The 14,195-nt window shown below is 44.6% G+C and overlaps 2 protein-coding genes across 3 annotated transcripts; one reads left to right on the forward strand and one right to left on the reverse strand.

Annotated features, from left to right (window-relative positions):
* The first annotated feature begins 3,797 nt into the window (after positions 1 to 3,797).
* adob (2-aminoethanethiol (cysteamine) dioxygenase b) lies at positions 3,798 to 7,144 on the forward strand. 2 transcript variants are annotated; one of them, XM_034551294.1, is made up of 2 exons: positions 3,798 to 4,151; positions 4,399 to 7,144. In XM_034551294.1, exon 2 carries the CDS (start codon positions 4,553 to 4,555, stop codon positions 5,348 to 5,350), a length of 798 nt encoding a protein of 265 aa, XP_034407185.1. In that variant the 5' UTR covers positions 3,798 to 4,151; positions 4,399 to 4,552; the 3' UTR covers positions 5,351 to 7,144. The 2 variants fall into 2 exon arrangements, with proteins under 2 accessions (XP_034407185.1, XP_034407184.1); XM_034551293.1 differs by having other exon boundaries at positions 4,404 to 7,144.
* Positions 7,145 to 7,871: 727 nt separating this feature from the next.
* egr2a (early growth response 2a) lies at positions 7,872 to 11,027 on the reverse strand. Its single transcript, XM_034551292.1, has 2 exons — positions 10,833 to 11,027; positions 7,872 to 10,628 (listed from the first exon to the last, which is right to left on the reverse strand). The coding sequence occupies exons 1-2, from the start codon at positions 10,975 to 10,977 to the stop codon at positions 9,553 to 9,555; spliced, it is 1,221 nt and encodes a 406-aa protein (XP_034407183.1). The 5' UTR covers positions 10,978 to 11,027; the 3' UTR covers positions 7,872 to 9,552.
* Between the last annotated feature and the right edge of the window lie 3,168 nt (positions 11,028 to 14,195).

Raw genomic sequence — 14,195 nt, forward strand, 5'->3', positions numbered from 1 at the left:
ATAGTCGCCCCACAAATATATACTTTACTCAAGTATTAAAGATAGATTTGCCGTTGCTGCATTTCTGCAAGTGTATCCGACGTGTTTCCCCTCGCTCGTCTCACACAGCAGATACTATACTCTATATCTATATAACATATCGACAATATACGCTATAATATCTATATATATTATTATTTTAATCCGGTTGGCTCTGTGCACGCACGTCTGAATCGTTCATTCGCAAACGTGAGGTTAATTTCTCATGCAAAAGGCACAAAATAACTGTCTCTGGACATTTGGAGCTAGAGTTCGCTGTGTGTGTGTGTGTGTGTGTGTAGTTCCCTTATTTATAGCTGATGGCCAAACACGCATAGGTTTTGCCTATAGATATAGAGTTTATGCATGTGTTTTCCCTCTCCGTGTCTCTGGAGCATGCGCCGGGGGTTGGCGATGCACTCGGCTGTGTTATGACTCGAGGTCCATGCCGGCCAGGGGCCCCATTGAACAGTAGTGAGCGAGGAGTGAGCAGGAAGTCAATGGCAGACGGTAAAATAAAAGACGAGTGAGTCAAATGAGCAACCCGCGAGATGTCGTGGAGCTTGCAACCAGACCGGGCGCCCAAAATATCCAGATTAGCTGTGGACAGACACAGAGGTGCACGCTCACGCACAACATCTGGCGTACCGAGTTAGCGGATGCGTACTCCAGGTGTTAGACTGAGATTAGAGGGAGGGGGGGGGCTGGGAGAGAAACATTCAAACGGGCGGACATATCATGAACCTACAGCATGGATGAAGGATCCATGGTGAGGAAAAATACTCCCAACATCATAACTTTATTCATTTAAAGGAACAGTTCACATTATTTGAGCCGCAGTGAAAAGATGGTAACGAAACAATGTTTGTACCTCAGATAAACTACTGGATGCATTTCATTTCACAGAATGAGGACTGTGGCCTTTGGCCCCCATCACCCACGTCGCTAACAGCAAGCGACCCCTGTTTTTAATGTTGTTATGGGAACCTGACAAAGGCTTGACATCAATGTGACATTAAGACAACTTACACGACAGCAAACCTCGAAAGAGTCTGTTTATCTACACGCAACAACATACACAGCTTCTGCTGTTTACTGTTGTGTTATAAATATACAATATATGTGTGTGTGTGTGTGTGTGTGTGTGTGTGTGTGTGTTTGGCCCGACAGCCTGTTTATCCTGTTTATTTAATTTGGAGGACGTCCTACAGGGCTTCCACAGTTTGGCTCAACATCAGGTCTAAAAACGTCCGAGGTCTGAATCACGCCGTCTATTTTCAGCCCGCCTTCAACTTCCCACCAATAAAAGCAACATGCTGCTTCAGGAGAACTGCGACGTCACACACACACACACACACACACACACACCCCTGTGTCACATTTGAGTAGGTGGATGTCAAAGTGATTTTGTACGAGATGCAGGCTGAAAATTGAGGAGGTGATTGTGTGGGAGCGGGTGACATCTCCATGGACGGAGGGAGCTGTCTGTCTCGTGATCGCAAATCCATTTAAGTTATTGTTGTGGGTGTTAAAAGCTGTCAAAAAAAAATTACTTATTAAAGGGCCACACACACTGATTTGAAGTACATTTACTCAAAGTTCTTGTACTTGTATTTATTTCCTTGGTCTTTATAATTCTCGTCCACTACATTTCAATGAAATATTAAAAAGCATTTACCCACTTAACTTCTCAGATATTTTAATTTATATAACTGTTTAAGGCTCTTTATTAACTTTAATTGCATTTTTCTGACTTAACTTAAAGTTACTGGGAGGAACTTTTAATAATTACTAATAAAACTGTCTCAATTAAATACTGATGCCTCTTTGTGACCTCCACAGGTCAAACAAGACCAACAGCGAGAAAATTGGCTATTCGTATATTGTTATTCTTAACTTTTGCGTGGTATCCGGGTCGAAAATCAGATTAAATCATGTCGGTTCGCCAGCGAGGACTCCAACACAGATCTGGCTTTGCTGAACCCTGCAGGGTTGAGCAGGGCCGACGTTGGGATAAAAAAAAAAAAAAGAGGTTTTCAAAAGGGACTCTGGCACTTGGAAACACTACCACTTTCGTCCACAGGGACCGCCAGAATCAACACGTAATGAAAGATTACTGTAGTAGCTTTAAGTAGGAATTTGATTGCAATGGCGAGTAATTGCAAAGGCTGTTGTATTTGTACTTTTACTTAAGTAATCCCGTCTAGTCATGTTGAGTCTCTCTTTAGAAACATTATCACTGGACCTGTTCCAAGGATTTTGCAGAATCCTCCAAATATTCTGAGGACCAAAACACCGGGTTTCGGTATCGGGTCTCCATCACATCAGTTCGCTCCCTCCCACTGCTTCCCGTTGCTCTCTGCTTTCACCAGAGTAATAACTACAAATAAATCAAAATAGGCCGACAAAATCTCTTTTTCAGGTTGATTTTCCATGAAGTAGGCGGCCATCTCTCTCTTTTTATGAGCGTCGTGTGTGGGTGGGTGTTTCCCAGTAGAAAGACAGGCAAATTAACTGCCTACTCCTTTAGAACGAAATGCCAAACGCGGACGCCACAACAAGTGAGTCACGCTCACATACGTGAGTCATTGTTCATCTTGCGGGGACATCTGTGTGGTTCTTACCCTCAAGAAAACAACAATCTTAGTATTTTTATTTGACTGATCTCTCAGTTGAATCAGTGTGATGGAAAGGAAGACGCGTGACCTTTTGACCCCAAACTGCCACAGAGTTTCACTCCAAAATGTGACTGATAAAGATGACATTCACTTCTGGGTGGGATTATTTTAGGTGTTTTTGCACCACTTTAATATATGTTCTATTGTATAATGATATATATTATATTACTGGATTACAATTATTGATGCATTGATGGGTTCATCACTTTAAAGTGGCAATCCTTATGATTTCAGTCCTGGTGGATTTAGATTATAAATGAAATTGGGCTGAGAGTTCAGCAGTCTGGAGTGTTGTTGAGCTTCAAGAATAGTGTGCGTCATTTATTTCTTTGTGTTTATACAATGGAGAAAACCGGTATTATGTCATTTATCCCAGGAATGTCGCCCGGTTTGTAATACTGCAAATATATAAATATAGCAATACTTTCATCAGTACACCATAAGCACAATTGGCAACTTGACAGATATTTATTTTAGTGAAAATCTTCAACATTGGCAATTTAATGTCACAGCATGGTAAATGGGAAACTTTTTTGACTTATATATATATATTTGACATATTACACTGTTGCGTAGCGTGTGAATTGATCATAATAATATCATAATTTATTTATTGATTCTATTTTGTATTATTAATCTGAATTAATGAACTATCCTTAAACTGTCAGAAATATATAGTGCAGGGAAAAAGTACAATGTTTGCCTCTGAGGTGTCGGCATAGCAACATCATTACTTTTAGTTACTATTTCAACTGTTTATCCGTCACTTTAGCTATTATTTCAACTGTTTATCACCTACTCAAGGTACTTGACAAATAAACAATTATCATTATTATCATCCTTGGTTGTATGAAGAAAGGTGACAAACATAATAAATATATATTCAATATTTTAATTAAACTTTATTGACAACAGTATCGATGACTGTTAAAAGCCCTACAAGGTGTAAACCGGCAAATGCTATCTGACGGCCACGAATAGGGAGAGGGCGTGACCCACCCGACTGTGCTCTCTGATTGGTTAGTACTCGTTGGGTGTATAACGGTAAGCCAATCAGAGACGGTCGTGCCTCCGCCATCCACGAAAATAAGCCTGGTGCGGACGTGTGTGACAGTCATTCAAAAATGGCCTTGAATTCGACATGACTGACTGCTTCTGAGTCTAATCGTGTCTGAAAATCACGCAGATTCATGTCATCATATATTTAGTTGTGTTGTTTTTTTGCACATAATAACATGATGAAAGAAACACGCACGTATCCCCACGTGAAAGAGAAGAAAGCAGACAGCGGGCAATGAACCCGGTGTTGTGCTGACCAAAGAAAAGGACAAAGAGATGGGGTCTCACTCTGTCATCATTTCGGACTCGGACAATGTCATAAAAGCGTGACGCCTCTGATGGATTGTAGTAGTATGTAATTAATTAATTTAATGGCATCTCTAATTTGTACAAAAGGTACGTTTTCTTTCGTGACACATCTTGCACATTTTTTCTTTATTACTTATTATTGACACTTATTTTATTATATATATGTGTGTTTGAACGTACTATTATCTGTATTTTCATTTACCATATTTATTTTTTAATTATGTATCGATTATTGCAACTGTTTATTGTTTATTGTGATGCACCAAATTCCTTGTATTTGCAACTTACTTTGCAATAAATTAATCTAATTTTTATTTATTTACCTTTTAACAAGTGCAGATACTTCATCCTGCAACAATCCAAAAGGCTCCAGGAAGAATGTCTGCGCGGTAAGTCGTCGTCGCAATAGACGATCTTTGTCGCTAGCTAAGGGGCTACCGCTAACGAGCGACAAGTGGAGACCGGACCACGCCGCTCTTCGCTCCGGTATGATGCCAGGTGACAGCAACATGACCTCCATCGTTCAAAGAATAGCTCGGCAGGCTCTCGTCACCTTCAGGAGCCCACCCCGTGTCGGCGAAGAGGCCGGCAAGTCTTTCCTGGAGAACCAGAGCAAACTGAAAAGTTTGATGACGGAAGTGCGAGCGGCGGACCTGAAGCTGGCCCCGCGGAGAGGCGACGACAGCTCGCCCGGTGTGTCCCCTCCGCTGCCGTACCACCACCACCACCACCACCACCACGGCGGGCCCCCGGTCACCTACATGCACATCTGTGAGACGGACCAGTTCAGCATGGGGGTGTTCCTGCTGAAAAGCGGCGCCTCCATCCCGCTGCACGACCACCCGGGGATGCACGGCATGCTCAAAGTCCTGTACGGCAAGGTCAGGATCAGCTGCTTCGACCGGCTGGAGCGACCTGCCGGCGGCACGCAGGCAGCGGCGGCGGCGCCTGCGCTGCCCCCGACCCAGATGGGCTCTCTGCGGCGCTCCTTGCTCCGCTCCATCGACGAGTACACGGAGGAGAGCGGCCCCTGCGTCCTCTCGCCCGACCAGGACAACCTTCACCGGATCGACGCCGTGGACGGCCCGACGGCGTTCATGGACATACTGGCCCCGCCGTACGACCCGGACGAGGACAGGGACTGTCACTACTACAAGGTCCTGGCCGAAGGGAATGCTCGAGACACGGAGCAGAAGGAGAAGGAGGTCTGGCTCTTGGAGATCTCGCAGCCCGCGGACTTCTGGTGCGGAGGGGAGCCGTACCCAGGCCCGGAGGTCTGCCTCTGATCCGTGTGTGTGTGTGTGTGTGTGCGCACCCTGTGGTGGCACGAGGCCGGTGGCTTTGGGACGTGAAGCTTGGTGAGCTGTCCCTGTAGAGAAACATTAGCTGAGTAAGGTGTTTGTCAACAATGCTGCCCTGCAATGGCGAACAGCTCCATACCTGTTTTGCAAAAGGTGAAATATATAATGACTAAAGTTTCCATCTCACTTTAACAAGCAAAAGTAAACCACATTCTGTTCATACTGTGATCCCTCTCGGTGTCTGTTTTTAAGGATCCTATGAGGAGAAAAGCACCTACACAAGTTGAGTAATGTCACTCTTATTACAGCTTTCAGATATTTCTTTTACCCGTAGGAAGGGAACGCAATTAATCTTTCATGTGATGCATTTGTTTCTGGTCCCTAATTCTCTGATGTCCAGGTTTGCCTCTGTAGTCTGCAAGTGTTGATGATTTGACAGCTGTAACAAGGGAAATAGAGGACTTGAAGGCCTCCTGCATCTCCTAAAAAGTGTCCTCATCACACGCACCTCTGGCTCTGATGGATTTAATGTAGTTAAAGGTGGTATAATTGTGTGGACTACTATAGGAGCATATCAGCCGAAAGGTTAAAGCGAAAACCACCAAAATTGGCATCACAGTCGATGTGAGCTAAAAAATAGGACCCTGTGAGGTATTTTTGCAGGAGAAATGCAAATAAATGACAAATTGATGATGTGCAGGGTGTTTATGCTGCGTTCAAGACAGTCAGGAAGGATTTGGTAATCCTTTTTTTTTTTTTTTTTTTTAAATAACACAATTTTACTTTCAGTGTTGCATGAAATTCTTTTTTTGGGTATGAAGCCAATTCATTAGTGGTATATAAAAAAAAAAGTGGATCACAAACAGTTGCGGTCTGTTGCATGAGGGATTCAAGCATTGTGTTTTTCCCACGCTGCAGCACTAAAACTTAATAGCCGGAGTTGCAATCTACGCGTTGGGAATTCCAGACTTCCGACTGCGTCTTGAATGCAGCATTGGAAAATCAGTGCGTCCCAACCCGAGCTGAGCTGAGTCTCCTCTGTGGAAGTGGCCCGAGACCAAAGAGAGACTTGAGTCCATGTGTTTCTACTCGTCTTCCCACTTCAGTCGGCATTAAGAACTGAATCTTCGGGTCTCTTTTTTTGAAAGCTCAACTGCATCTGCCGGTTTATTTTGCGTTGTGTTTAATACTCTAGAAGGTGTGGACTGCCTTGTTTTGTTTTTCTTTTGATCCTCAGGACTGTTTTTGTACAGCTGACTGGTTTTCAGGAGACTGTTTTGAAGGATGTGCACTTCAGCTTCTCAGCACAAGGTTTGACTGTCTGTTACCACACAAGAAAAAAAAAAAAAGAAGAAGCTTTTTCACTATTCGGGCCACAATGTTTAAATAAGTGTGATTTACAATTTCCGTTGGCATGAATCAGGAATGCGAGGGTTTGGGTTCATGGTCCTGTTCATAGGATGAAAAGTGGGGCTGATTTCCAGCTCGGAAGCGAAGAAGCGAAGCTTAAAGTGTAACGATGTGGTTCAATGTGAAGGTTTCATTCGATGAGGTCGCTTTGCACTACAGACATAAATGATGATTGTTCTGAAATTAGTGGTGGAAAGAAAAGTAAAGCATATATTTGAGTTGTGAAATTGTGCATTTTGGTCGTAATTTGAAGAGGAAAATTTGTCATGCTGTAACATTTTTATTTGAGAGAGCCGTGAAGAAGACTTGTGTGCTATATGTGGAATCACTGTGGGAATAAAAGGCGACGTATGTCTTCTAATCCGCTGACGTCGTTTCATCCGAGTCCAGAATCTGATTTTGTGTGTGTGTGTGTAGAAACGATCAGCCTCCGTATCGATGTGTTTTGGGCTAATGATGAAAGTTTTTCTGTCGGTTCATATACAAAAAATGTGCTGTTTGCTTCATGTGACGTGTGGAAAAAAGGAAAGCAAACGTGATGACTTCAATGCAGTTTTATTTTAGAGAACTTGTTTCGGATCAAGTTTCAATAAAATGTCTTATTTCCAAGCACTGAGCCGTCTTTAAGCAGGTTGATGAAGCTCTGTGTGGCTGAAGGACCAGTGTCTGTGTCTCTTTTGGGAGTTTAAATAGTCTTAAAAGGGAAAACAATATTAATATTAAGTTAAATACTACAGTATTTTCTTTAAAGAATTTGGTTATTGTCCTTACACTTTTACAAAGATACCTGTAAGCTTTTCTGCAAAGTGTACGTTGCAGATATACAAACCTACAATTTGATTATTTTTTTGTATGTAGGTGTTCAGCTAAGAGTTTCAAAGTGTGTTACTGACAAGAAAATATCAACCTCATGATCCATGTTCTGCATCAAAAACCCTTTTTAAATATGTATATGAGAAAATAAAATGAATTGTGGAGTGTGTTGTGACCAAAAGCTCCAGAAGAACCTGGTAATGGATGTTTATGCCAAAATAAAGAGTGGCCGCAACAACTCGACAAGTCAACGTTTATTTGCATTGACGAGAAGCATCAGAACAAAAGCTTTAGTGCTTGACTTGTTTGCATAAAAATGATAAAGCACAAAAACACAACAGGTAGAAATGCTGGTAGGATTTGTTTTTTTTGGACAAATCCGTGCACCTGAAAAATAAAATTCTAATCATAAAGAAACAGATCAAATCAGGCTACAATCTCATAAAATCCCCAACATGTGCCATAAACCAAATTAAACTCATCGGGTGAAAGAAACATGTTAACAAAATACAGATTTTTATTTTAAAAAGCTTTGTTGCTGCATCTAGCCAATGAAAATGTCACAAAAAATGCCCACTGTTGCCCCGCCCTGATTTGTGATGTCACAATATCTCGTGGGTGTGCTCTCGACATCACTTTAAATTACCGCGCTCCCTCGTCTCCTCACTCCAAAAAGCATGTATATATATTTTTTTAACTGAATTTAAATTTTTTTTGTTGCATTTTCTATTGCTTCCACACGGCTCTCAACATGGCGGCGGCCGAGCCGGCGGCTCGCAGCTAACGGCGCGGACGACGACAACAGTGCCGACGTGAGCTAAGCCTGTTTAACGTGACGTTTGAGCGCAGAGCTAACCGGTGGGGCGGGCTCACGTGCACAAAACATGCACTAATGGCCGTTGTAAACAAATGACAAAGAAGCTCCGACTACAACACACTCGGCGGGGGGAGGGGCTTCATTCTCTGCTCACGTTATACTCCGCTACGTCTTCACGTCGCAAAATCATGGTTTTGCTGCTAAAACAATGCTCTGAATGTCGCATGGAGACCCTTTTAAGTATTGTGCATCGTCAGGCACATTAAAATAGTGACTAATTTATGTTTGCCATCTGTTTTTTCGTGTTAACGTCACCCGTTTGCATGGTGACATAGATTAGTATTATTACTGATCGCCTACTTAGCATCATCGCCACATTACAAAACTTCTCGGCCTCGTGCAAGACGTCTTTGAACTTTAATATGATAAATATTGAACATTGGTGAAGTCGCTACTATTTAACAGTGAAGAACGTGTGAGGATTTCCAGCTTGCAATTAAATTAGACTTCAGATCACAGATGGGATGAATACTGAATTACATTCTCCTCACAACCAAACCAAAAATGCTGAAGATAAATTATTGGTGTTGTGAAACACCGCCACCCTAACTTATTGTGAATTTCTTTCTGAGATTAACAGATGATGTGCATTAAAACTGCTGGTTGAAGCCAAACCACATGCTGGTTAATTAAACTGCTCACTCAGCTGACCTGCAGCATTTTGGTCCCACGTTTGCAGCCTTGGATTGTAAATGAATCCCTGAGAATATGAAGCATGGACAGTAGACGCAGTGCCTTGCCACGGAGCACTAAGGCGTGCAGCAGCCGGCCACACCGTTTGAAAGAAGCACACCAACTGTTATCATGTTAAAGTGTCAACCGAACTCACTCACAATGTAACACCATGTCCATCTGTGTGCTGTGTGTGTGTGTGTGTGTGTGTGTGTGTGTGTATGTACTGTAGGCCCGTGTGAATAATCTGGCCCACTGACTTGATGAGTGAGGAATTATGCTTGAGATGTATTCCACCTGTTGACTATATGAACCACAAGGTAAGATGTGGACTCCTTTGGCTGACTGTGCCGATCCACTGGACATGTTCCGACTCATAGTTCACATTCATCGGGGGCGTGCGCGACGATGAGGATTAGGACGCGGAGGACTTTTTCTCCTTCTGCCGGAGGTGAATCTTCATGTGCCGCCTCCTCTCGTCGCTCCGGGCGAACTTCCTGCCGCACTGGTCGCAGGAGAAGGGTTTCTCCCCGGTGTGCGTGCGGATGTGCGTGGTGAGGTGGTCGCTGCGGCTGAAGTTCCTCATGCAGATGCGGCACTGGAACGGTTTGTGGCCCGTGTGGATGCGCAGGTGTCGACTCAGCTCGTCCGACCGGGAGAACCTGCGGTCGCAGCTCTCCGCCGGGCACGGGTACGGCCTCTGGTGGACGGGCGTCTTGCTCGGGCGGCTCGGGTACTTCCTGGGTCTCAAGATGGGCCTAAGAGGGAGGCTCTGGTGGCTGGGGAAGGCGGCGGACATCGGACCTTCGGCCACCGGCGAGGGCGCACCGAGCGTAAAGTTCCTGATGGTGTTGAGAGGAGTGAGAGGCGGAGGCACCCTGAGGGAGTCTAGCGGGTACGGGAGGGATTTCCTCTCCGGGAAAGCCGCCTGGATCTCTCTCTGGCAGCTCTGCTGGTAGAAGCCTCCGTACTCGGGCATGATAGACAGCAGTGCGGCGCCGTCTACAGTCGATTTAGGCGCCGGGTTGTAGGTCGGCGGCGGGTGGTAGGCCACAGAGCAGGTGGACGTGGACAGGTACCCCCCCGCCGAGGGGTCCTGGTACATGTCCCCGCTGCAGGAGTAGGACGGGGCCGGGTGAGGGTGGGGGTGAGGATGAGGGTGATGATGGGGGGGCGCGTACATGTGGCTGATGTCCGGATGTCCGTGCGCCATGGCACAGTCCCCCGCGTCCGCTGCGTCTACTCCTCCGCCTCGTGCGCCAATATCTGGTAATCTTGAAGACGACGCAAACGCCGGGGCCGCGATGTCGGCGCTGATCACGTTGATGACGTCCCTCGGGGTCCACGGTCCTCCACCTGCGCCACCACCGAAATCGATGGAGAACTTGCCCGTATACGCCACCGGGTGCGTGCGTAAAGTCGCCGCGTAATGCGCCAAGTCGTCGTGGCGAGGCAGCTCCGGTGCGCTCTTCCCCTGGAACCGAAGGGTACCTGGAGAATTTTTAGAAAGAAAGAACACTCGGTTTAGAATTGCAACGAGACACATCATCTCGTGCACGGTGGTCTTCTCACGCATCACACGATTAATTTAAACATTTTGGAGCAATTCAAATAAGACTTCTTTTTTTTTTTTTTTTACTTTCACCCAGAGGTCCCACCCAAAGCGCCTCAGGACAAATTGACATACATTCTTACCGCTTTCATTCTCTCCATATTCTTCTTCCCTTACATCCTCCTCTTTAAAAGCCATCGACCCCTCGGCTGAGTACACATCTTTAGGAATGCTATCTACGAGACTGCTGAGAGACACAAACACTTCGGTCGCTATTTTAGCCGTCATCCTGGACTAGATTTAGAATTACGCGAGATATATTTTCAATCCAATTTCCTCTCAAACATTTTTTTTTTTTTTTTGGACCGTTCAGCTCCTCATCCCTTGTAAACAGCTCCTGAATGGTGCAGGAGGGTTATAAAGGGAATCGCCGGGAGTCCTCCGCACGTCATTCACCAAGTATGGACTTGGGTTTGAAGAAGAAGAAGAAGAAGAAGAAGAAGAAGAAGAAGAAGAAGAAGAAGAAGAAGAAGAAGAAGAAGAAGAAGAAGAAGAAGAAGAAGAAGAAGAAGAAGAAGAAGAAGAAGAAGAAGAAGAAGAAGATGAAGAAGAAGAAGATGAAGGGGAATGAAACATTTTTTGGGGGGTGATTTTATTTGAACATTCATCTGCAGGTGCTCCGTGTCGCCCTCAGACCCCCGTGAAGGGGAGAAAAGAAGGAGAAACATTCGGAATTCCGGTCACTGTCTCTCCATAAAAGGATCATCCGGTGAGGTGAGAGGAATCTCGCTCTGCTTATATGGATGCATGCATGGCATCCGGGTACCACCGCGTTGCTTTGCTTTGTCTCTGTGCCAGCTGAGCCCACACACTGACGCCTCAGACCCATTTGTTGTCTCTCTTGTCAGGAACACATTTCGGCTCTGACTGAGTCTTGCTATTGTTGCCCCGCTGAGATAGATGGGGTGATTAGTGAGAAGGAGAAGAAGAGGAGGAGGAGGAGGAGGAGGCTGGTTGGTGTTGGTGGTGTCTCCATGTTTAGTGGTTTAGTCTGGTTTTAATGATGATGTTATAGCCCATTAGTGCCATGTGTTAGTATAGCAGAGAGAAAACCTGCAGCTGCACATCAAATGCACTTCATACAGTGTTTCCTATATAATAACCCACATTTTAACATACACATCTTTAAAAAGACAGGACCCTTTAAAAAAAGAGGAAGGGAAAAAATATTTTAAAAATATATATAAATAAATAATATATATATAAATAAAATATATTTATATATATATTTATAAATATATTGTTTCTCTTTTCATACAAAAACCTAAGAATTAACATCCAGGGTTTCTCATTCACATCTATGTTTTGAGGAATGCATTATTTTAGTTGAAGGATTACTGATCTCTAACATCAACAATCTACCTTTGAGGTTAAATGAAGATTTTAAGAATTGAGTGGCTCTAAATCTATCTGGTCCATTGCTTGTCAAAAAACGACTACATACATTTGTGAGGCGTTCTCTGTAGATTTTGGGGGTTAAATAATATAGAAAAATCCCCATTAACTCTACAGACCCGACAATAACCTCGGCCTACATGTTTCACACACTCCCTATAGAGGATTTGGATGAAAAAGTCCCTCCAAGATTTGGTTCGCTGAGGATTAAATGCTGAAACAAACTTTTTTTAAAAATTGTTATTCTGCACATTCTTCCTTGCCAGAAAAAAACCCTGGCGCCTACATTACCCACAATGCAACGCAAGAGATTACGGTGTGTTACCCTAGTGGCTCATGTGGCCCGGAGTGGAAGTGAGCATCGGGCTGTTCGCTCACTTCTTTCTGAATCCACTCTTTCTTTCTTTTTTTCTTTTTTTTTTTACTTTTCAACACTCTTCAGACCCAACTGACGCTGACTCGAGTGACATCACTGGAGGACATCCGTTGACTTCCCACGGCTCCTTCTGGAGACACTAATGGCTTTATAACAATTAGCATAGGCGGTGCTCTCTAACACACGCCGAGGTGGAACATTTGTGGGGTTCATGAAATCCTCTCGAGACCCCCAGAAGATGAACCCCCCCCCTCCCCTGACCTCTCCTCCATCCAGAGGATAAAACCCCCCTTTTTAGATCACAAGCTTTCCTCGGGACAGGAAAAAGAGTCAAGACTGAATCCCAGAACATATTTAAATGAAATCTGTTTGTTTTAAAAATTGAATATCTGATTAAAGAGCTGATGAAGCTGCAGCGCTGAGCTGCGGAGACGAGAACACAGCGAGCCGGAGGAGCAGCTCCTCCTTTTGAACGCCCACAGTCACAAAAATGTTGCTGTGTATTGTCGTTGTGTGGCGAGACGCCCACCCTGTGGCAGATGGGGGTTTGGGCAGTCCACACGCACACACACACACACACACACACACACACACACTCACACACATCCACACACACATTCACATACTGCAAGTGAACAGGCTCAGAAAACCAAATGCACACATTTAGAAAAACACACTTTCTCAGAGACAACAAACACTCCCACGTGCACACGCACGCACAAATACACGCTTTTCATTTGTCCTGTAACAAATATACACACACACACACACACTTTCTCTGTCAAAATCTGATGAACAAACGCACACAAACCCACCCACACACACGCATGCACACACACACACACACACAATCTTTCTTTTTCCTCTCTCCACACACACACACACACACACACACACTGCTCCAATAGGACGGTGCCCTGCTTCCACCCTTCGCCCACGCTCCTCCGGGCCGCCGAGGCTCTGGGGGGGTTTTTGGTTTTGTGTTTGGTGGCTCGGGGTGTCAGCCGGGGGTCCGGCGGCTCGGCGGACCCCACCACGCCGATTAATCATCTGTCATCCGCAGTTTTTGTTAATATGGATCTTTGTCTTCTTTCCTCAAACAACGTTCGGGTCGGGCGGGCCGGACTGCCGTCCCCCTTTTTCCATTTTTGCAAAAACACGTTAAAAAAAACCCAACCGAACTGCCTCTTTCTCAGGCTTTCTTCCTCCCGGCCGAAGGTTTCACGCCGTCAGCTGCTGCTCGAAAAGTAATGCGTGACCTCCGTGACCTCCGAGACCTCCGAGACCTCCGAGACCTCACACTGACACCTATCAAAGATACTGGAGCAGTAATAAAACAATAGGCCCCTCGTTTCTTCCTCCCGAATGAGGACATTTCTACCTCAAATCTCTGGACATAACTGGAAGTTTTCATAATTTGTGTAAATCTAACTGCAGCAAAATGCACGTTTTAATAATGCACGCCTTCAGACGCGATACAAGACTATAGTTTTGTAACATGAAGCCCACTTAAACGTGTCGGAGAGTTATCAAATCTTTTCCTTTGGCCTTCGAATCATTTTTGTCGCCTTTTTATTTGAACCTTTTCATTTGTTCATTTATTATTTCAAGGGGCCAGAAATGTGAGTTGTAGATGTTTGAAAAAGCGATCCTACAAATACGAATTTGATCACTT

The sequence above is a fragment of the Cyclopterus lumpus genome, chromosome 15 (assembly GCF_009769545.1).
Source record: "Cyclopterus lumpus isolate fCycLum1 chromosome 15, fCycLum1.pri, whole genome shotgun sequence".
Lineage (NCBI taxonomy): Eukaryota > Metazoa > Chordata > Actinopteri > Perciformes > Cyclopteridae > Cyclopterus > Cyclopterus lumpus.

Coding starts and splice junctions, on each gene's coding strand:
- adob (XM_034551293.1), top strand. CDS start 4,127: ATGGCATCTCTAATTTGTACAAAAG. Junction 4,152..4,403: donor ATCTCTAATTTGTACAAAAG/GTACGTTTTCTT, acceptor TAACAAGTGCAG/ATACTTCATCCTGCAACAAT.
- egr2a (XM_034551292.1), bottom strand. CDS start 10,977: ATGACGGCTAAAATAGCGACCGAAGTGTTTGTGTCTCTCAGCAGTCTC. Junction 10,629..10,832: donor ATATGGAGAGAATGAAAGCG/GTAAGAATGTAT, acceptor AAAATTCTCCAG/GTACCCTTCGGTTCCAGGGG.